The sequence below is a fragment of the Saccopteryx leptura genome, chromosome 1 (assembly GCF_036850995.1).
Source record: "Saccopteryx leptura isolate mSacLep1 chromosome 1, mSacLep1_pri_phased_curated, whole genome shotgun sequence".
Lineage (NCBI taxonomy): Eukaryota > Metazoa > Chordata > Mammalia > Chiroptera > Emballonuridae > Saccopteryx > Saccopteryx leptura.
In genome coordinates this window covers 178,817,821-178,842,486 of record NC_089503.1, presented here as the reverse complement: position 1 = coordinate 178,842,486, position 24,666 = coordinate 178,817,821, and the positions used below count along the sequence as shown (strand labels likewise).

Sequence of the window (24,666 nt, the reverse complement as noted above, 5' to 3'; positions counted from 1 at the left end):
TTCAACTCCTCATCACTGTCAAAACTCCCATTCATTAGCTTGTCCTCATCTGTGGCTGATGATGAATCACTGTCTTCATATATTGCCTTGTCCTCAGTTCCATCTATGGCATTTGAAATGCCACAACCACTGTATAAGATGCACCCAGTTTTCAGTCCCCAAATTTTTCAAAAACAGGTGCATCTTATACATGGAGAAATATGGTAATTTGCCCAAGTCTTAACTCACCTAAACTCTTAAGGTGGGTAGTGGTTTTATCCCCATTATATGGATAGGGAAACTGGGAAACAGAAACATTAAAGAATTTACCCATGAATAGTATACAGTGATGAATTTGCAGTCCTTATTTTACTTGACCTGCCTGCAGTGTTTACTGTTTAATCATTCTGTCCTTCTTGAATGCTTTCTCCACCTGTTTCCGGAGCATCATGGTGAGGTTTCTCCTACCTCATTACCGTATTTTTCACTCCATAAGATGCACCTGACCATAAGACACACCTAGGATTTTGAGGAAAGTAAGAAAAAAGAAATTCTGAACCAAATGGTGTGCTAAAATATTTAATAAAGTACTGTATTTTTCACTCCATAAGACACACTTTTTCCCCCCAAAAGTGGAGAGGAAAATGCCCATGTGTCTTTTGGAGTGAAAAATACAGTATCTGTTATTTCTCAGGTTATTTAATTTTTTTGTGGTTCCTCCTTATTTCCCCTAAGTAAGTCCTAGAGAGGTTGGTCATCATACCCTTTTTTTTTTTATCTTCTCCGTATGTGATCTCTCTCATCCCATGACTTTAAATATTATCCAAATACTATTTGCTTCTGAAATTGAGTCTAGCCTGGGCCTTGAACCTGAGCTCTAGACTTGATAGTCTCCCTGACCTCATTTTCAACCATTTCCTGTCTTGCTCGTCCTATTCTAGCCTTGCTGTTCCTAGCTATGCTCTCTTTTGCTCCCACTGGGGTTGGGAAGGAGGCTTCCTGAGTGTGTGTGTGTGTGCACGTGCATGTGTGTATCTACCAGTCCCTTGCCTGACATGCTGTCCCAAGATGCCTGCTTGAGCTCATGCCCTTCCTTCCTTCAAGTCTCTTTCAAGTGTCTCCTGATAGAGAGACCATCCCTGACCTTGCTATGAAATGAAACAGTCACTCATTCCAACCCCGAAAGCCCCTTCTTACCTGCCCTGCCTTCCTGTTCTCTCTGTGTCTCCACAGGCATATTGTGCACTTGCTCTTTTCCCCTTAGCAGAGCTCCAGGCTGTTCACTGCCCTGTTGCCACTGTGCAAGGTATAGAACAGGTGCTTAATAAACCTGTGTCGGGTGAATGCATGGAGTCACTGAAGGAAGAGGCAGAGACAGATGCCTTTTAGAATGCCAGGACTTTCTTTTTTTTAAAAGTCAATTGATTCCTATTTACAAGATGAATAGAATCATAAACACACAAGCGAGTCTTCTTCCCTCTCCCCTTAAGTTTTAAGACATTTATGAATGCACCTGAAATTGTAATAATAGATTCTAGAAGCTTTTACAGCATGTTTTCAGTTGATGGTAATAGCCAGAAATAGTGTAAATAACATTAGCAGATTACTGGTTTTGCTAAAACACCACCATATTTTTAAAAGGGAAACTTCAATAATATCATTTTACTACTTCTGAAACCTTTGAAAAAACATAGCACTCATTAATGTTGAATTACTTACTAGAATTCCCCCCCTCCGAAAAAACTCCCACCCTGTTATTAGTTGTCTAGGGCTTAAAGGTTTTTAATAATGACTCAATAATATGGGCTTAATGAATTAGGTTCTAAGAAAAGTGGCCTGGCTTAGCTAACAATAAATCAGGTTATACTATTTGCAATAAAAGCAACTAAAACTCTGCTTGTAAGTAATAACGTGGAAAGAGTTGGTGTTAATCAGACCACTGGACACAGCTGGGCTCTATTTGCAGTCCCGAACACAGAAGAGTTAAAATTGAATGTATTTATATTTGAAGCTTAAAGAACACAATTATGTGGTCCTTTGAGAACAAGCTTTTGCAAAGAGTCGGTAGGGAATTGCACCTGAAATGTTTATAAAATTTTATTTTCAAAGGTTTTTTCTTGGAAGGTTTTTAAAAATCATGTGGATAGCCCCTTGACCATGTAGTTGATCCTAGAAAAAGTGTTGGGATTATTTTTTGCATAAATAATTGTCCTTCACAGTTTGCTTAGGAATATTATCTGATTCACCTAGTGGCTATGATGACAGTTGTCCTGGTAATGTCCAGGTTTGGGGACCCATCTGAATCTGTGTCAGGTATGAGCCCCAGTCTGTCCAGAGGTGTGCACAGTTTGCCTGGGACATCCTGGGTGGAGCAGAGTGTCATTTATCTGGTCAAGAGCTAGATATGGAGACAGAACTGGCCACATCAGAATCTCCTTTTTTCTGAAGGAGTTTTCTTGAGGGTTTTCTACCAGTTTCAGCTCAGGGACTCTACTAGGGGCTCACCAAGAATTATGTCCTTCATATAGTGTCACAGACCTCTATGAAACCCTTGACCTTCCCTGAAGGTCAAGAAAGATGCCACATAATGGTACCTGTGCGCAGTCATGTCTGGAAATCCCTGCCTACCCTGTAGTAACCCTGGTGGGGATTAATGAGTCGGAATCGAGGAAGGTTGCCTGATTCTCTGACTCTGTGAGATGTTACTGTGATCCAGAGCTGACCAAAAAGTGTGGTCAAGTCCCTGGATAAAGTCTCTTGTCCCTCTGCACCCCCAGCCCTGCCATCCTGCCATATGCAGAGCTGTTTCAGTGATGCAAAGCTCATGTTGGTGACTCTTCAGTCCAGACTTTTTCACTGAACATCATTATATAGAAGAAGGGTAGGTAATATTATGGACTGTTCCACGATTGACCCATCCCATCCCAAATATATAAACAAACATGTCCAAACTGATTGATTGAGAGTCTGGGCCTCCAAATACCCAGGTCTTAGAGTTAGTCATTCAGACATTGCTGGGGCTTCCTCTGCCCAGAGGTGTGTGACATTATTTCTAATGTACTATGAGTGGGAACAAAGCCATTGTGACTTCCCTCACCAAACCTAACTGGCCAGCTTGGCACAGTGTGTGCCACATACATGTGGTTTTTGCAGGAAGAAAGAAATCTCTGGTCTTCTCTAGAGTTGCATCAAATGACGTCTTAGAGCTGAGTTGTTCTCATCATGGTGCTGGTTTTTCTTCTCTAGCAGGGGAGCTGCGGTTGCCACAGCGTGAAATCTGGCCAGAGGCTCAGAGTGACTCCACAGTAATAGCAACCTCCACAGTGCCCTCTCCAGCCCGGGTACCGTGGCAGAGAAACCAATGACTGGCTTGGCTCGCAAGCAGCCGCCGAAGCCACGAACCAGATGAATGGTTTCATGTAGACAGGACCTTGGGTTCCACATCAGCCTTTCTAACCACACTCTCGTAAACAGCTGGTGGCACTGTCAGCAGTGCCTGTGTCACCAGGAAGGGCAGTGGCATGTGTGTTCAGATAGAGGGGAGGTCGGGGCTGGTGAACCAGCCCAGGATCTGAACCCCACATGTGTGTGGGGTTGCAACAGGCATGGTGTCCGTAGTGTGCTCATGAACAGTGGCTCTGCCCAGCAGATGGTCAGGTATAACTGTAGGGTCAAAATAATCAAATTTTTCTTTTTAGAGTTTAGCTCTCTACACTTAAATAAAACTGACATAGATAAGAGCCCAAATGAGCATCTGGATTTAGAATACCTCACTCTTTGTCCTGCACAAAGATTTCTATGAGGTTGGGTGAGAAAGTCTGCTGGGAGAGGGCTCAGGCCAGGTTTCTAACCTCTGCACAAGTGACCCTTGGGGCTGAACCATTCTTTTTATGGGGTTTTTAGCAGCATCCTGGACCTCTATCCAGTAGATGTCAGCAGCTCCCTTCCAGTTGTGACAACCACAGATGTCTCCAGGTATTTCTTTCTTCCCTTTTAAAAAAATATTTTGTTGACTGATTGATTGAGAGGTGGTGGGGCAGGGAGGCAAAGAGACAGACTCCCACATGCACCCTGATTGGATCCACCCGGCATGCCCTCTAGGGGGTGATGCTCTGCCCATCTGGGGCTGCTGCTCCATTGCTCGGCAACCAAGCTATTTCAGCACCCGACGTGAGGCCATGGTTGTGGACGGGGACTAGAGAGAGAGGAATAAGAAGAGGAAGGGGGAGGGGTGGAGAAGCAGATGGTCACTTCTCTTGTGTGCCCTGACCAGGAATTGAACCTGGGATTTCCACACATTGGGCCGATGCTCTACCACTGAGCCAACCAGCCAGGGCCAAGATTTTATTTATTGATTTTACAGAGAGAGGAGAGGGAGGTGAGAGAGAAAGTGAAAAGTATCAACTCATAGTTGCTTCACTTTAGTTGTTCATTGATTGCTTGTTGTATGTGCCTTGATCGGCCAAGCGCAGGGCTTCAAACCAGCAACCTCAGTATTCCAGATCAACACTTTATCCACTGTACCACCACAGTCCAGGTGAAAGAGATCACACAAAGTGCATTGGCCAGGAGTTGAACCCTGGTCTCCCTGTGGGAGGCGAGAATTCTACCACTGAACCACCAATGCCTCTCTCTGAGTATTTCCAAATGTCCCCTAGGGGTCAAAATCACCAAGAGTTACAAACCATTGGAGTAGGAAGAAGATATGGTGAAAAGACATTTGCTTCACACCTGTAGTCTGTGGGCCGAGTACCAGTTGCCGCTCATCACTTGAATTGTCCAGAAAAAGCACTGCCAGCGCTAAGGTGTCAGGGAAGCTGCCATTGGTGGGACCTCAGCTCCTCTCTGAAGGCCAGAGCAAGGATTAGTACCTGAAAAGGACAGGTGGTGTCCCTTTCTGTCTTTCCCTTCCCCTCCCTTCCCTGTCTCTCTCTCCCCTCCCACTGTGTCCTCTGTGACAGATTCCCACAGTCATTGGAATGCTTGTTAAAATGCAGATTCCGGAGCGCACTCCCCAGAGACTGACACTCTGCTCCACTTCAGGCATTGTTTTAGGCATTGGGGAGTGAGCAGTGAGCAAAATAGACAAAGTCCCTGGATTTATCCAGTTTACATGTTGCAGGGGGAGGCAGACCACAAATAGACCCCATAACTGTATAGCCTGTCAGAAGGTGACAGTGCTGTCAAGAGAAATACAGCAGAGAAGGTGGTCAGGGGTATGGTGGGGAGAAGCCAGAACTGTACTTAGGTGGTCGGGGAAGGCCACATTTACAAGGTGATAGGTGAACATCACGCAGAAGGAAGAGCCCGTGCAGTCACTGAGCTGGGAGTGAACATTTTGGGTGTGACTGGAGAACAGCAAGGAGGCTCTGTGGCAGGAGCAAGGGGCCAGGAACTAGCAGTAGGCACCGAGGTCAGCATGCAGGCACTTGGGTGGGGGCGGTGCATGCCAGGATCAGATTTAAGGCTTTGCAGAATCCCTCTGGCTGCTGTCTTGAGTAGGCTTCTGGGGGCAAGAGTAGACATTGTCATTGCTATTAAAATGACGGCATGGTTTCTGCCCCTGAGGAATTTACTGGGATTGTGGAGATAGAGCACGCCTAACTGGAACTAACAAGGAAGTGTTTGCTAAGTGGCAGGAATAATAGACCAGAGATGAAGAATGGAAATCATCCCTTTGGAGACTGAGACTTTATAGACAAGTTGGGTTTTATGAGGGATGAACACTTTTTTTTTTAGCTTAATGGTTCTATAATTGGCATTCAGTGAACTGTACGCATCTACAGTATATTATTACTTGATACGTTTGGCCATGTGTGTATACCCGTGAAGCCATTGTCACAATAGTGAGGGTACCCATCACCCCCACAAGTTGTTATGTGGTTTTAGAGGCAGGGTGGTAATTATCAGGGCAGAAATGTAAGCAAAGGCCTGGAGGCAGGGAGTGCAGGGGCATTTATGGGACAGAGGAGCCCACCCTGACTGTATTGCAGGGTCACACAAGGACCCCTGAGAGTTGTCAGACAGGACAGCTTGAGGCAGATTACATGGGGCCTGAAACAATGGATCACAGGGGTTAGGTCACAGGGGGACCAGCAGAAACATTTGTCTGTTGTAAGATATGTAGTTGATCTGCCGACATTTCATCTTTTTAAAACAATAGCAACAATGTCAAATTTTAGGTATTTTATTTTTTATAGTAAGTTCATTGACAACATAGCCAAGGACATTTCTGCATTATTTCATGCATACAAAATTAATTAAAGGAAAAAGAAACACTTTCATAATTGGATAATTAATAGGCTCCTTAATAGCCTTATACTAATATAGCTACTTACAGATTGAAAATAAATCCATTTTCCATCTGATGGTACATTAGAGCCTCTGCATAAAAAATACATCTAATCTAGATAGGCTTTAATAATTTAAAGGTACAATTTGAGTGTGTCCTACTAGGATCCCGGTTAGCGTTTCATATTTGTGAAGTCTGTCATCTCATTCCTGTGTCATGTTGAACATGAACTTTCCTATCCTAAACTATCTATTTGTGAATGGACCCTAATTCCCCCGGGCCAAGTGATAGACTGGAGAGTGTGATTTTCACGTTTGAAGATAGTTATACTAATGTAAAACTATCTTTATCTCTCCCGGGGACCCTGGCCAGTTGATGGCTCTGTGACTGTGATTGAACATTCTGCAGAGGTCCTTTGGAGTATTATCTACTCCAAACTGGAGAATGTAGGGATACTTTTTGGTTGAGAAGCATTGTATTCTGAGTTCCATGGAAATGAACCACTCTTAACAGAGAAGAAGGCTAGGTAGGAGCCATCCAGTCCAAGCTCAGGAATTCGAGGACCCCATTCTTGTTCTGGTTTCTTTGAAGAGGACTTTGACTCATGCTAAAATAAAAGATGGTTAACCAAAGGTCAGTTCTAAGTTGCTCTTCATTCCAAAAGTGTTTGCCAAATCCATCTGAATAACAGTAGCCCTGAACTCGTCATTGCTGCCGCTGCCGCCATCATCATCATCTGTAGTACTGACTTATATATATAAGATACTGGACTAGATTCTGAGAAGGATAACACTGATAATTACTACCATTTGTGTCACATTTACTAAGGAGCAAGGACTCTGTTAAACATGTGGCACGTGTTAATGCATTTAATCCTTACTTAATAATATAGGGGTGATTGTCAGTTTCTAGTTTTTACACTTAAGGAGATGGAAGCTTGAATGGGTCTTTTAAAAATTGGCTTCTGTTTACTCAGCTTCTAAGTGACCAAGCAGGAACTCAGAGCTTTCACATTCTTAACCAAAGGTCTTTAAAAGAATCAAGTGACCCTGTTCATGTTATCTAGTTGGAAAATATGAGACATAGACATAATTTTTTTTTCCCTGTGGTTGTGCTAAGCAGTACCTCACCTATTCTTTTGGGGAATTCATGAACTGTTCTTAATTATATTAAGCTTTAATTAGAAGTCTCTCTTTTCCTTAGAAGCAGGTAAATTTTATCATCTGCAACATTCTCCACACGTGACAGCAAGCAGCCCTGTTCATGGCATCCCGCTCACCTTTGGCGCTCCTTGCACCCTCCTTTGGGGGACACAGTCACTCAAACTGAAGCTCACATGCCACCTTTAATAGGACCCATCTCTTTGCTGTAATTCAGAGCTGAATTGGGTAGGCTGGACAGTTACTACATTCCAGGTTAATGTGGTTTCTTATGTAGAACAGCTTTGGTCTGACATTTAACATCTCTTCCTTTGGTGGCACTTGGTCTCTCTGGACTCATTACCTAGGCACCTTTACGGTCATTCCTGTTCTTTTCACACACTAGGATCTGTGTTCACATTTGATTGTTGTCACTGGGTGAAGTGCTTTGGGTCTCTGACCCAGACTAGTGGTGATGCTGACAACCTTGGGTCCAGATGCGGTTGATAGGCCAGAAGGAAGTTTCCACTGACGTTTTGTGTCAATGAAGTAGGACCATTGACCACTTGTGATGTCAGATCCTGGTGAAGAGTTGCTATCACAGCCGTGGTTTGTCATTTTGGCTGTCTCAGGCCTCACCTGGAGCAAACTCTTAATTATAACACACCTTGTATTCTGTCTCACACCCCTCCTTTTCCCTGTCCCAACCACCCAACTTTGGAGAAGGAGCCATGCTTGTGACCTCTGTGCTAACAGATGAACCACTCAGGAACTTCTTTCAGTTCACAGGAGTGAGTGAGAATGGCAAAACCTGTTAGGGGCCACTCTCCCCCATGAAGGCAGCAGTGTCATTGCCTTGTCATACAGTCTGACTTTACTCCCTGGCCTTTCTTTGAAGTAGTCAGAGCCCCTGTTTGTGGGTCTGGGAATTCTTAAATAATAGGGTAAGGGATACTAATGTTAGCCTTCAGTGAACTCCTCTGGGTTGATTCACTGTGACAACTGGGTAAGTAGAGTCTCATGTTAGAAAGCTTTAGGTTATCATGACCCTTTATTTCCCTGTGACCTTCCACATCCTGACAAGCACATGTGGAAATGAGATGTAAACTAACAACAATCGACAAACCAAATCTTCCTGAGGAAGAAGTTATGACCATTAGTTGGCATTTTGGCTTTCTCCTTAGATTTCAGATGTTTAAATTCTCCTTGCTGCCAATAGCTGATTAAGATTTAACCAAATTACCTGGCTCCTTTTTTCTAAAGTTACCAATGGTTGGAAGAAAGCACCACTTCTTTGAGAGACGTTTGAGTCCAGATATTTGAATGTTTCATTATGAATGAGTTTTTTGGATTCTTGGTTCAGTTTCAAAACCTGAGGTTTGCCATCTATTCTTTTACAAACTTTCACTTTCACTGTTTTATTCAAAAAAGATAATATTGACACCTGTCTTTGGGGATAGAAGTTCTGGGAGGAACATTGAGATTCTTGAGGAAGAAAGGACACTGGAGGTGGCTATGGCTGGGGGAGAGGTTGATCCTTCCACATAACACAAGACTAAAGTGGTTCCGGATCACCCATCTCAAGATATCTCTCCAGCTCAATGAGTGCAACAAGACACAGCTGAAAACAAGAAGTGGGGAGGAGGGGCAGTAACTCAGGTCTCCATGGAGATCAGAGATACACCTCCCCCTACTGAAGTGGAGAAAGCACCCCACCCCCAGAGAGAGTAACTGGCAGATCAGGACTTCAGAGTCTTAGGTTACACCCATCGCATTCCTGAATACAGTTTCAAATAAGCCCCCTGCTGACATCAGTAAACAAGACTACCACCGAGTTAAGAAAACTGAGAAGAAAACAAACAAATCAAGACTTCAAAGTGGCTTTACTAGAAAAGCCAAACTCGACAGTGGATTACAAACAACAGCTGATGCCAACCCAAGAAGAAGACCTAGAAATAACACAACTGAAAATTGGAGGAAGACAACACCAAGCCTAGACTCAACCAGCTCTACAAACAACATACCCAAACACACAGACATAATGAGAAGACAGAGAAGTGCAATCCAAATGAAACCACAAGAGAAACCTCCAGAATATGAACTGAGTGATATGGAAATAACCAAACTACTGGATGCAGAGTTTAAAATAATGATTATTAGGATGCTTAGGGATCTTAGAACAACAATGGATGGTCATTACGAACACCTAAATAAAGAGATAGCAAGTATAAAAAGGACATTGAAATATTAAAAAAGAATCAGAGATGACAAATACAATATCAGAAATGAAGACCACAGTGGAAGGAATTAAAAGCAGGATGGATGAAGCTGAGGATCGAATCAGCAAGTTGGAGGACAAGATGAACAAAGGCATGGAAGCAGAGCAGAAAAAAAAAAGAGACTCAAAAAGTCTGAGGAAACTCTAAGAGAGTTCTGTGACAACATGAAGAGAAATAACATCTGCATTATAGGGATTCCTGAAGAATGAAGAGAAAGAACAAGGGATAGAAACTTTATTCAATCAAATCATAGCTGAAAACTTCCCTAAATTGATGCAAAGAAGAGTCTCACAAGTTCAAGAAGCACAGAGAACTCCATTAAAGAGAAACCCAAAGAAACCTACACCAAGACCATCACAATTAAAATACCAAAGCTAAGCATTAAAGAGAAAATATTAAAAGCTGCTAGAGAAAAGAAGGCTATCACCTACAAAGGAGCCCCCATAAGGATGACATCCGACTTCTCAATAGAAACATTTGAGGCCAGAAGGAATGGCAAGAAATATTCAAAGTAATGCAGAACAAGAGCCTACAACTGAGACTACTTTATCCAGCAAGGCTATCATTTAAAATTGAAGGAGAAATAAAAACCTTCCCAGACAAAAAAACCCAAAACTCAAGGAATTCATTACAACCAAACCAATGCTGCAGGAAATGTTATGGGGCATGGTGTAAATGGATCAAAGTGGGAAAAAAATATAGAAAAGAGGAATACAGCTTTAAAGAATAAAATGGCAATAAATAACTACACATCAATAATAACCTTAAATGTAAATGGATTAAATGATCCAATCAAAAGACATAGGGTAGCTGCTTGGATAAGAAAACAGGACCCATACATATGCTGTCTCCAAGAGACACACCTTAAAACAAAAGATGCACATAGAATGAAGGTAAAAAGATGGAAAAAACATTTCATGCAAATGGAAATGAAAAAAAAGCTGGGGTAGCAATACTTATATTAGACAAAATGTACTTTAAAACCAAAGCTATAGTAAGAGATAAAGAAGGTCATTACATAATGATAAAGGGAGCAATCCAACAGGAAGATATAACCATCATAAATATCTACACACCTTATATAGGAGCACACCTATATATATAAAGCAGACTTTGATGGATATAAAGGGCGAGATCAACAGCAATACTATAATAGTAGGAGATTTCAATACCCCACTAACATCACTAGATAGATCCTCAAGAAAGAAAATTAACAAAGAAACAGCAGACTTAAAGGACACACTAGATCAACTCGATTTAATAGATATCTTTAGAACCTTTCACCCTAAGGCAGCAGAATATACATTCTTTTCAAGTGCTCATGGTACATTCTCTAGGATAGACCACATGTTAGAGCAGAAAAGTGGACTCAACAAATTTAAGAAGATTGAAATTATATGAAGCATTTTCTCTGATCACAATGGCATGAAACTAGAAATCAACCACAACAAAAAAACTGAAAAATACTCAAACACATGGCAACTAAATAGCATGTTATTAATTAATTAATGACTTAACAATGAAATCAAAGAAGAAATAAAAAATTCCTAGAAATGAATAATAATGAACATACAACAACTCAAAATTTATGGGACACAGCAAAAACAGTCCTTAGAGGGAAGTTCATAGCTCTATAGGCATTCATTAAGAAGCTTGAAAAAAGCTCAAATAAACAACCTAACCCTCATCTAAAAGAACTAGAAAAAGAACAGCAAGTAAGGCCCAGAGGTAGTAGAAGGAAGGAAAAATAAAGATCAGAGAGGAAATAAATGACATAGAGGCTAAAGAAACAATGCAAAAAATCAATGAAACCAAGAGCTAGTTCTTTGAAAAGGTAAACAAGATTGATGAACCCTTAACCAGACTCACCAAGAAAAGAAGAGAGAGGACTCAAATAAATAAAATTATAAAGAGAGGGGAGAAATAACAACTGACACAACAGAAATACAAAATATTGTAAGAAAATATATGAAGAACTGTATGCCAAGAACATAAACAACCTAGGTGAAATGGACAATTTTCTTGAAACATATAATCTTTCAAAAATCAATCTGGAAGAAACAAAAAACCTAAACAGACCGATTACAACAAATGAGATCGAAACAGTTATCAAAAAGCTCCCAAAAAACAAAACCCCTGGGCCCGATGGCTTCACTGGTGAATTCTACCAAATATTCAAAGAAGAACTAACTCCTATCCTTCTTAAGCTATTTCAAGAAATTCAAGAGGAAGGAAGACTTCCAAGCTCCTTTTATGAGGTGAGCATACTTCTGATTCCAAAACCAGGCAAAGACAACACAAAGAAAGAAAATTATAGGCCAATATCCCTGATGAATTTAGATGCTAAAATCTTCAACAAAATATTAGCAAACTGGATCCAGCAATACATGAAAAAAATTATACATCATGATCAAGTGGGATTTATTCTGGGGAGGCAAAGATGGTACAACATTCGTAAATCAATTAATGTGATTCACCACATAAATAAAAAGAAGGAGAAAAACCACATGATAATTTCAATATATGCAGAAAAAGCATTTGATAAAATCTAGCACCCATTCATGATCAAAACTCTCAGCAGTGTGGGAATACAGGGAGCATACCTCAACATGATAAAGGCCATCTATAACATACCCACAGCCAACATCATACTCAATGGGCAAAAGTTAAAAGCAATCCCCTAAAATCAGGAACAAGGCAGGGGTGCCCCCTTTCACCACTCTTATTCAAATAGTACTTGAAGTCCTAGCCACAGCAATCAGACAAGAAGAGAAATAAAAGGCATCCAAATTGGAAAAGAAGAAGTAAAACTATCATTATTTGCAGATGATATGATATTGTATATAGAAAACCCTAAAGTCTCAGTCAAAAAAACTACTGGACCTAGTAAACGAATTCAGCAAGGTGGCGGGATATAAAATTAATACTGAGAAATCAGAGGCATTTTTATACACCAACAATGAATTGTCAGAAAGAGAAATTAAGGAAACAATCCCCTTCACTATTGCAACAAAAAAAACAAAGTACCTAAGAGTAAATTTAACCAAGGAGGTTAAGGACTTGTACTCAGAAAATCATAAAACATTGATAAAAGAAATCAGGGAAGACACAAACAAGTGGAAGCATATACCATGCTCATGGTTAGGAAGAATAAACATCATTAAAATATCTATATTACCCAAAGCAATTTATAAATTTAAAGCAATACCAATTAAAATACCAATGACATACTTCAAAGATATAGAACACATATTCCAAAAATTTATATGGAACCAAAAAAGAACACAAATAGCCTCAGCAGTCTTGAAAACAAAGAATAAAGTGGGAGGTATCACACTTCCTGATATCAAGTTATACTACAAGGCCATTGTACTCAAAACAGCTTGGTACTGGCATAAGAACAGGCATATAGATCAATGGAACAGAACAGAGAACCCAGAAATAAACCCACATCTTTATGGACAATTAATATTTGACAAAGGAGGTAAGAGCATACAGTAGAGTAAAGACAGTCTCTTCAACAAATGGTGTTGGGAAAATTGGACAGCTACCTGCAAAAAAAAATAAAACTATACCACCAACTTACACTATGCACAAAAATAAACTCAAAATAGATAAAGGACTTAAATGTAAGTCATGAAACCATAAGCATCCTAGAAGAAATCATAGGCAGTAAGCTCACCGACATCTATTGCAGCAATATATTTGCTGATTTATCTCCACAGGCAAATGAAATAAAAGACAGGATACACAAATGAGACTATATCAAACTAAAAAGCTTTTTTTGCACAGCTAAAGACAATAAGAAAGAACAGAATAAAAAGACTAACCACACAATGGGTGAACATATTCGACAATACATCTGATAAGGGGTTAATAACCAAAATATATAAAGAACTTGTAACACTCAACACCAGGAAGACAAACAATCCAATCAAAAAATGGGCACAAGAAATGAATAGACACTTCTCCAAAGAGGACATACAGATGGCCAATAGGCATATGAGAAAATGCTTAACTTCACTAATTATTAGAGAAATGCTAATTTAAACCACAATGAGGTATCATCTCACACCAGTCAGTATGGCGTTCATCAACAAAACAACACAGAATAAGTGCTGGCGAGGATGTGTAGAAAAGGGAACCCTCCTGCACTGCTGGTGGTAATGCAGACTGGTGCAGCCACTATGGAAAACAGTATGGAGATTCCTCAAAAAATTAGAAATGGAACTGCCCTTTGACCCAGCCATCCCACTTATAGGAATATATCCCAAGGACACCATATCACTGACTGAAAAAAAGAAATGCACCCCCATGTTTATGGCAGCATTGTTCACAATAGCGAAGATCTGGAAACAACCCAAGTGTCCGTCAGTGGACGAGTGGATTAAAAAGCTTTTGTACATATATACAATGGAATACTATGGGGCTACAAAAAAGAAGGAAATTATTACCTTTTGCAACAATATGGAGAGACCTGGGAACTACTATGTTGAGTGAAATAAGCCAGGCAGAGAAAGAAAAATATCATATGACCTCACTCATTTGAGGAATCCAAGGAGTAATGAGAACTGAGGAACAGAACTGAGACAGAGGAGGGATCAAAGGGACCAGAGGAAAAGAGGACAGAGGGAAAGAGGATGATAGGATGGGATAAACCTGAAGGGAAGGGGGGAGGGTGTTGTAGGGAGGGGGTCAAGGGAGATGTTGAGGGGAATATGGGGGAGGGGAGGGTGCATTTGGGGCGACCCTAGAATCTATATAAACACAATTAAATAAAAAATTAATTTTTTTTTAAAAAAAGAACAAAGTGGCAAGAAACTGCCTTTCAAGAACAGCTTAAATCTTGTTGAGCTTGTCACTGGAGGCCTCTAGAATAATAAAACAGAAGGAAACATCACTAGGGATTTGTGCAACACATGCTAGATGCTGTCTCCAGCTGTTACTTTTCCCACAGACCCAGGGACTTTGGAGGGATGCACTCAGAGTAGTACTTTGGCTAAAATAAAGTGGAAAATCACCCTGTCTTTGAAAACAGCATTGGCATTTGTTGCTGAGTGACTGACCTGTCCCTCAGAAGGTGAAATGGGACTGAAAGCAATGTGGAACATTAGTAAATGGCTTGGTTTGCTTTTGGAGTGGTCCTGTTTCCTTGCTTGAGTTCCAAAGACTTCACTAACAATAGCAACCCTGCTTTGTGCATTTATAGCTGGCTCCAGCTCTTGGAAAACAAGCATATTGTCTGCTTGCTGAGGTCTAACCTGGCTGGACAAGTGTGTAGTACCAATCTAGAGTTTTCCTTTGAATTTCTTTTGTTTTGTTTTTTTTTGCTGATGAGCTGACTTGATGGTAAAAATAAACAGAACAGCAACAACAACAACAAAAACCCTTTGCATATAAATGTTACTTTTTTGGGCACTTGGGCAATAGAACAGAGAAGCTATTCTTTTCTTTTTCTTTTTTTTTTTTGTAGGTGAGAGGAGGGGAGATAGTGAGGTAGATTCCTGCATATTCCCCAACCAGAATCCACCCAGTAACCCCATCTGGGGCTGCTGCTCGAGGACCAAGCTATTTTTAGTGCCTGAGGCTGATGCATTCCAGCAGAGCTATCCTCAGTGCCAGGGGCTATGCTTGAATCAGTCAAGCCACTGGCTGCGGACGGGAAAAGGGAGAGCAGGGGGAAAGGGAGGGAGGGAGAAGCAGATGGTTGCTTCTCCTGTGCGCCCTGACCAGGAATCAAACATTAGGAAATCCATATGCCGGGCTGACGCTCTATGCACTGAGCCACCAGCCAGGGCCCAGAGAATCTGTTCTAATAGTTTAAGGAAGAGTCAGGTAAAAGGAGGATGTCCACATTAGCCAGATAAAACAATTATAGTTGGAAAACTCTATAAAACTTAGACTTGAGTTTGTTTCATGACCATGATGTAATAGATGACAAGCTCATTTAAACTAAATAAATGAAAGATTAAACTAGGGAAAATAGTAAAATGAATTTTGAATTGTCATTTAGAAGAGTATTCACCCAGGTGATGTTTTTCAGGGGGCCTCTGGAGATAAGGCTCAGAGGTGAGGAGAAAGGTCAGGCAGGGATGGCGGTGGAGAACTCCCACTCACTGGGACATGGGTGGCTGTTGAAATCGTGGGCTTGGATGCCTGCATGATGGAAGAGAGGTTTCATCGTCACCTCTTAGAGCAGTCTGCCAGAAGACATATGAGTTAACTTAACTTTGAGTAGTGAGTTTTTTCATGCTCGCTGATCCCTGGGAGTAAGTTGTTTTTTTGGTTTTTTTTTTTTTTCAAAAAATGAAATTAGTTCCAGTTACAGTTTTATTAACTTAAAATCATGTTTGTTTGATAACCAATTTATGGAAACAAGAAGAATATACATTTGCCTTTTTTAAGTGTTGCCTTACACATGTATGATCGTACTCTGGATGGTCAGGAGACACGAGGACGTACATGAATGTTCGTACTGCTCAAAGGGTTAAGAAAGTCAATAGACTAAAAGAGACCCATATGAAAAAGGCCACGGCACCCATTTTCTAAAGGGGCTGGAAAACCATTTAGTGGCATTGTCTTTGTTCTTTGGTAGCGGTCACTAATCAGGCAGATTTAGGAGTTCATTCATTCCTAACCTTTCTTCTGAAGTTACACCATTTTTCTAACCAGTAAAGTGTTTTAAATTCCTCTTCATGGCAGATGTGGGGTAAAATAATTTTGTGTTATTTTTGAAAGCTGGGAGTGTTTTGAGCACAGAACCCTTCACTTTAAACATTTAGGATTAATACATATCCCAATGGCCCCATTCCATAGGTGACGAAATAAAAAATCAAGACTTTAGAAGCAGAAGTTCAACTTATGCCTGGCTTCCCACTGTTCCTATTTGAGTATTTCCCGAAGTCCCAGAATGAACCAGGACTAGACAAGCTGAGTGTCTTTGAAGCCCTTGAGCTGGGTATGCCAGACTGTATGCTTAATTCCTTCCTCCTGTGGGTCCTGGTGTCTCTTGGTGCCAGCTGACTCGATGGTGCTCTCCTCATCCACCTGCTGGGGCCACCGCCATCCTTATGGTGTCTTAGGGAAGTCAGCACGTGTGAGTCATCGTGGCTCTGAAGCCTCCTTTGCTCTCTTCTTTCTGTTATTACTGCCTTGCCTTGAAGCAGTATTCCCTTTATTCCAGCACTTGCAGAAAGCTGTGTCTATGGACCATTCCTCTTTGAAGTTTTGAGCTGCACTGAAATATTTATAACGTGTGGACAAGCACTTGAAAGTGGTTTTAGTCTGCCTAAGATGGATCTCTTGACTTACGGAGGGGCTTTTGATGATAAGAACTCACATAAGGTTTCAGAGCAGGGTCGCTTAATTTAGGACCACCTCTTTGATATCAGGAGGCACTTGCATACTTATTAGAGAGCCAATCTCAGCTTTGCTCCAATGAGGCAGCAGTGAGCTTGCACTACTCCCTGGCTGGTTGTGGCCATGTTGATCAGACTGGTGGCGGGCTGGTTTTGTCGATGCCTCGAGGACCAGGAGGGAAGTGCTGAGCTCCATGTATCTGTGTGTCAGTTGGTTCTGGACTAGAGGTGGCAGCACAGGGCCGTGGTATTTGGTAGTTCAGGCACCACAAACATCCCCTTGACTGTGAACTCACTCAAGACAGAAATTATTCTCATGCATGGGGCAGAGCTTGGCATGTTGGAGGCCAACATAGGTTATAGGATATTGGCAGTTGAGCAGCAAATGACTGTATACTGAGTCACGGGGGTACTGCTTTAAGGGACAGTAGTGAAAACCAAGAAGAGGAGACCTCAGACCCAGCCTTGTGCCGTTGGTGTAGAGCAGATGTGACATCCAGCTGTAGAGGTCAGAGACAAATCCAGATTCCACAAGGATCCAAAATCAACTGTGATTTGTGGATGGCACTGGTCATGTGTCTGCCTCCTTGCTGTCACACGTCTGCCAGGTGACTGGGGTTAACAGAAATATCCTAAATGAGCAATTAATTTGAGGTTTCTCGAAACCAAATACTTTGGTGCCCTGAGAGTGTAAGCCATGGGGGTGGATTGGTTTCAAACGGCAGTCTCAGGGGTCTCCCCCGTCTCCGATTATGTTCTGGAACGTGGAAATGAATAAATGAATGGTGAAACAACTAAAGGATAGAACACTGTGTGGTCATTAAAAACCACATTTTCTTTTTTTTGTATTTTTCTGAAGCTGGAAACGGGGAGGCAGTCAGACAGACTCCCGCATGTGCCCGACCGGGATCCACCCGGCACGCCCACCAGGGGGCGATGCTCTGCCCATCTGGGGCATCGCTCTGTCGTGACCAGAGCCACTCTAGCGCCTGGGGCAGAGGCCAAGGAGCCATCCCTGGTGCCCGGGCCATCTTTTGCTCCAATGGAGCCTCGGCTGCGGGAGGGGAAGAGAGAGACAGAGAGGAAGGAGAGGGGGAGGGGTGGAGAAGCAGATGGGCACCTCTCCTGTGTGCCCTGGCCGGGAATCGAACCCGGGACTTCCGCATGCCAGGCCGATGCTCTACCACTGAGCCAACCGGCCAGGGCAAAACCACATTTTCAAATGATATTTATTGATAAGGGAAAATTCTTATTATATAATGTTATGTGGAAAAAAAAGCAAACTATATTTTTGCCCAAATGGGGGCCCAAAGAAATTCCTTTTGAATAAATGACCATTTCCTAGATGAATGTGGTGTAAACCTTATATGTTTGTGTAAAAAATATAAGTCCCACTGATGAATACTGCTGTTTGGCTCTTGAAGGAACATATTGTGGAATAGTGGTCAAGAAATCTGGGTGTTTTCCAAGCTTTTAAACTCTTTTGGAGCTTAGTTTTCCCAGAAAACTGAGCTGATAGTCTGCTCTGCAATGGTCCAAAAGGGGCCTGTTAGGGGACACATGCTCAGGGTTGTACTTTGAGACCATGCACAAAGCGGGACACCCAAGACAGGTCTCATATGGTCTGCGTCAGCCAGGCTTGATCAACCTTCATCTCCTCTTGATTCCCATTGTTTTTATTTTTTAATTGAATTTATTAGGAAGACACTGGTTTGTAAAACCATACAGGTTTCAGGTGTCCAACTCAATATAATGCCATGTGCACACCGTGTCAACATTTCCTCCCTCCCTGTGCCCGCCCCACCCACCCCCCACCGCCTCTCTGTTTCCCATTGTTTTTATGTGACTGTCTTGAGTTTCTCCCTCCTGAGCCACCCCTTGCTGCCTTGGTGTAAAGAGGCCTCTTGATTTATTAATCAATTAATCAGTGCATGCTAAGAAGCTGTTCAGGGTAGTTAAACAAGGAAAACAAAATGTTGGAGACCATAATCAAGATGGATCGTAATTACGAACGACGCTCCCACCGTGCATCTTCCTGCTGCCCTGGTGATCCGTGCCACCTCCCTTGTCCTCAGCTCATCCAACCCCACTCAGCCCTGATGGGACTTCCGCCCCATCAGAGCTGACTTCAGAACAGTGGATTTTCTTCTAATGTCCTTGCGGAAGATACGCCTTGAGAAATGCCTCTTCAATTATTTGTTGATTGCAACAAATGTTGAATCTCAAAAGTTCAACCCAGCCCCAGTATAGCAGAGGAGCTCTGTCCAGACAGATAGACACTGTCCTCTTCTGTCCCAGTTTCCTTACAAATTGAGTTTTGTAGATGAAGGACCTGACAACAAAGAGAGGCCATGGCCTTGTGTGACAGATGACAGGTTCCATGAGGCTAAGTTGTTCAAGGTCACACAGCTAATTTGTAGCCAAACTGGAACTAGAACCCCAATATTTTGATACCCAGTCAACATACCCAGTGCTTACGTCTCAACGCAATCCTGCATTCCTAGAAAAATTATAGCAAAGTTGATAAAAGAAGTCATCCTTACTCATTTTCTCATTTCTCTTAGATATGGGCTTCTACGCTGAAGAGTTTTTAACAGTAGTTTAAATGAAGTTTGTGGGGAAAGCTAACTTGGACTGTTTGTCAAGGAGATATTTTTCTTGTAATTGATCAGGACATCAGATACATGCAGTTGGTCATGGCTAGCTTGGCACGGGGCAGAGTTCAACAGAGCGAGTCTGCAAGGGTTCGCCGGGCTGCTGGAGCTGGCTGGGTCTCTGGTCTGAATCTGTTGATTTCTTCCAATGGCACTTAGCACAGAGTGCTAACGAGACCAAAAGATTTTCTGAGAATAGAGTTTCTGTTCTGGGTCACAAGTAGCACTTCCATTTGTTACCAACTTTCCATGGTCCCCAGGGGGCCAGGGACCATATTGTATTCATCCAGAATGACTGTACTCACCCTGTCATGCCTGGACAAACATCTGTGCCTACTTAGTGAACACTTTGGGAGGATCCAGGTATGATTATAATCCTTGTAGACACAAGGAAAAGAATCTGGAATGTTCTTACTTGATTGGCCTGCTAAGGAGGATGCTTAGAAATATATATATTTAAAATTCTTTAAATCTCCACTGTAAATATCTTGCATCTGTCAAAAATGTTTGTCAACTACAGGCTCTTCTGCCAGTCTGGTCCTCATTTCTGTTGGATGTCAATCAAACTCTTTGAATAAATCCGGGGCTTAATTTATGTAAGTTGCCATCTGAATTGCATGTACTAGACTTGAATTATAGACTACTTTTTTTCTGCTTATGTGTTCTCTAGGATCCTGCATTCTCGGCTGTAATTCATGACAAGCTCCAGGTCCCCAACACCATCCGAAAGGCATGGAATGACAGGGACAACCGTTGTGACATTTGTGCCACGCACCTGAACCAGCTGAAGCAGGAGGCTATCCAGATGGTGCTGACCTTGGAACAGGCAGCCGGCAGTGAGCACTATGATGGCTCACCTGGCTCTCCCCCACCCCTCTCCAACATCCCCACCCTGGTGGGATCCCGGCATGTAGGTGGGATCCAGCAACCCAGGGATTGGGCCTTTGTGCCTGCCTCCTATGCCTCCTCCAACTACACAGCCTTTGTCACCAACAAGCATAACAGCAAACCCAATAGCCTTGGAGTCAGCAATGGAGCAGAGAAGAAGAGTGTGTCCCCAACTCATCAGGCCAAAGTCAGCCTCCAGATAGCCACCAGTCCCAGCAATGGGAACATCCTCAACTCAGTGGCCATCCAGGCTCACCAGTATCTGGACGGCACCTGGTCCCTCTCAAGAACCAATGGAGTCACCCTGTACCCTTACCAGGTAAGTAGCCTCTGAGCAAGAAAGAGTGGGGCTGGTCAGAGAAGTGGGTAGCTAATGCTTCCTTTCTCCACTCTTGTCCTTTTGGGAACTCCCCAACTCAGAGGCTAGTGTTTTCATGTGCCTGCCATGGGCATTGCTGAATAAAGATAAAATACGTGAGAAGCCAGTGATCCATGATAGCGCCCTGCTTTCATTGTCTACACTAAGAGTTGTAGACCCCTTCCTAGCCTCTCCCACCTTGATGGACCATAACCTTTGTTTATTTGCATACTGTTGTGATTATGTTACCAAATGTGTTTTCCACTTTTGTCATTTCCTTTTCTCAGCTTTTTAAATTAGCACATTCTCCCAAGTTTTTCTATAGAAATAAGAGAGCGTGCCTTAAATCTGTCAAGGAGTCTAAAACAACTCAATTTTTCTTGGCTGAGTTTTCTGTTGGATGAGGGTTGGGCTTATCAATGTGTTCTCTATGTCCCTTGTGTCAGTCATGTGGGAAGCAGCCGAAAGCATCACTGTGGAGTGGAGAAGGTCATGGAGGGTAGTAGTCAGGGAAGATGAATGGTGTAGCAAATGATCTCAGGTCATTTCTTGCTCATATCTCTGTTGTATTCGGTGTTTGATGGGTGGTCTTCCACTGTGATATAGAGACTTAGGCTCCTCTATCTAACATGTCACCACTTTGCAGGGACCTCAGAGCCTTCCTCCAGGTCTTGCATGACCGGCCAGGTAATGAGGAAAGAGTGTAGAGGATCCCTCCAGGGGTCTGGGGGGCCCAACCTAGAAGGGACATACTTCCATCTACATTTCAGCGGTGAAAATCCAGTCTCCTGGCCCCACCTTCCCCTAGGGGAGCCTGGGAACGTTAATCTGTCCCTGTGCCCAAGAGAAAAAAGAGACAAGTTGAGTGAACACTTAGTGTAATTTTTGTTATGTGGAGCAAAGGTACAGGGAGACATAAAATGGGTTAAATGTGGCTGATAAACTTTCTGGTAATTTTTCTAGAGTGCAGGAGGGAGTGTAGATTGTTTCTCTTGACATCTTGCAAAGAAGTTGGGAGCAGTGGATCATTATTTTAAGAAGTGAGCGTTTTTTGGACTGCCAAACATCAATATCCTGGGTGCTTTGTAGCTTACAAATACATGGCACACATCATTTACTTAACCCCACAATTGGCCTGTGAGGGAGGCAGGGCAGATGTTAGATTTTTCTTTTGAATTTGAAATGGAATGACCTGTGGCCCCAGTTAGTCACAGAACCAAGGCCAGCTCTCCCCACTTGAAGGAAGGGGTTCCTCCTGTAGCTGCTTCCAGTCCCATGCTCCCTCCCCCCCCCCCCCCCCCCCCCCGCCCCGAGCTGTCTCCTTCCCACATCTTTTCCAAGTGTGGCTCCTCAGACATGGCACACCTAAGGAGAGGACTCCTATTTTGACCTGCAGGGGCCTAGCTGCCACTTTACTACTGGACAGAATTTTCTAGGTTATGGATATAAATGTATTGATGAACCATTGGAACCCTGGGTAGGGCTTCATAGTCTCGTGTTTCAACACTACCATCTGGAGCAGGAACAGAATAGCTTCTTCCCATTGGTGAGTAACTTTATTCTTTTGTTTGCAATTTTAAAACATGCTGCTTAGGGGCCTGGCTGGTTGGCTCAGCGGTAGAGCATTGGCCCAGTATGTGGAAGTCCAGGTTCAATTCCCGGTCAGGGCACACAGGAGAAGCGCCCATCTGCTTCTCCACCCTTCTCCCTCTCCTTTCTCTCTATCTCTCTCCTCCCCTCCCACAGCCAAGGCTCCATTGGAGCAAAGTTGGCCCAGGTGCTGAGGATGGCTCCATGGCCTCCACTTCAGGCGCTAGAATGGTTCCTGTTGCAGCAGAGCAACACCCCAGATGGACAGAGCATCGCCCCCTGGTGGGCATGCCTGGTGGATCCCGATTGGCCCCATGTGGAAGTCTGTCTGCCGCCACCTGCTTCTCACTTTGGAAAAATACAAAGCAAAAAACCCCAAAACATGCTACTTTGAAAATCACCAAAAGTAGCACATGTCCATTGTAAAATAAAATAAAAAATATGTTAAAAAGTTTAAATAAGACTTTAAAATGCACCATCACCCAGAAATAGACTGTGTAACATTTGGGTCTATTTCCTCCAAGCACTTTGTATGCCCACAATCTGTAAAATTGTGATTATGTTCAATTCTGAGATCTGCTTTCTTGCTTAATATACTGGGTGCATTTCCCCCTGCCATTATATATTTTCTACAGTGTGATGTCTAATGGTAGCATAATATTTCATGTTATGAGTACTGTCCATTATATGACTATGTCCCAGTTTATATAACCAGGCATCAATCTGTAGGCTTTAGGTTTTTGTTGCTGTATGTAATGCTCTGGTACACATCCTCCTATTCAGGTCATATTTTCAACACATCTTGGGTTGTGCTTGTCACACAACCCTGTTACACAGATGACCCCCTTTAAGCCTTCAGGGTCCCGGAGCATTTGTGCTAGTACCAGGTGCTAGTTAGAACACTCAGCTGCTTCCCAGCACAGATGAGAAAAGACAAGAACTTGGAAGTGGTGCTTGCATCTAAAATATTCAAAGTGTTGAAAAGGTATGTGTGGGGGTGGGAGGGGGGAGCTGGAAATGCCGCTTAAAAGGGAGGTTAGGGGTTCACATGCATTTCTATTATTTGTGCAGTAATTCTTTCTGTTCCTTCTTCTTCCACCCCAGCTGGAGAGAATTTATTAAATAAAAAAACCCCAAGTGCCAGGCACTATTCTAGGTGTTGAGTGAGGCTCCCGCTTTGGGCTGGAAATCCTAGTTTCTGTCCTGCAGTCCTTAGGGGAGGAGGCAAGTGAACCTCCCATCGTAAACCAGGGAGGTGAGAGCAGAGGTGGAGAGATGCCCAGACTGCTTTGAGGTCACAGAAGGGCTCCCAGTTCAGCCCGTGGGACAAGGGTGGGTTGCTGTGGCCTAAAGCCAGATATTAAGTAGAATGACCTCATTCTACCCATAGTGAAGAAATTCATAAACTATTGCAAGGCTCATGGACCAATTTTTCTCCTTATTTGAAGTCCTTTTTAAGGTAGGAGGGGAGGCAACACAGAGACTTGAATCATAAAATTCTACAGAATATCAGAGAGGTAGTGTTTAAAATAATATAAAAGAGTAAAACCTCATTATTTTGGAGTTAATTTGCAATATCATGTAATTCAGGCCTAGGTCATAGTTTCACATTGTATTGCTCTACACAACCATGCAGAAATAAAGGCCTCAGGTGACAATTTCTCACTGGGCATGGGGAGCTCCATGGGGACTAAGTTTGAGATGAAGATGAGTAAAAACCCCACAAAAACACCCTAGAAAGGCTTTATTAGCAATGCTGCCACCTACTGAGTCATACTTAAACAGGCCCAATCCCAGTCAAGAAGGTGGTCTTTTTAAAATTAAATTTATTGGGGTAGCATTGGTTAATGGCATTATATAAATTTCAGGTGTACAACACTGTACGACATCCATATACACTACTGTGTGCTTACCACCCAGTGTGGTCTTAACGTAACAGTAATGTATGTTTAAATTCACTGCCTGAACACATACCTTTTAGAAAGGACCTTGTTGCCCGAACAGATCTTCAGTGAAAACAGAACTTGGTTTTGGCATAGAGGAAAGAACACCCAGATCTTCAGATGTCACCATGGGAAATCTGGTTCACATGGTGACATCGTGGCTGCACAAAACTTTGATATCCTCTG

The 24,666-nt window shown here is 42.6% G+C and overlaps 1 protein-coding gene and 1 non-coding gene across 2 annotated transcripts in view; one reads left to right on the top strand and one right to left on the bottom strand.

Annotated features, from left to right (window-relative positions):
- Positions 1-24,666, top strand: part of KIF26B (kinesin family member 26B) — a 467,067-nt gene that overhangs the window by 183,057 nt on the left and 259,344 nt on the right. The window contains exon 3 of the mRNA XM_066381702.1: positions 20,372-20,908. Coding sequence (XP_066237799.1) covers positions 20,372-20,908 — 537 coding nt within the window. The remainder of the gene's footprint in view (positions 1-20,371; positions 20,909-24,666) is intronic.
- On the bottom strand, positions 4,241-4,316 carry TRNAI-AAU (transfer RNA isoleucine (anticodon AAU)). The gene has a single exon. It is a non-coding gene; the product is annotated as a tRNA-Ile (tRNA).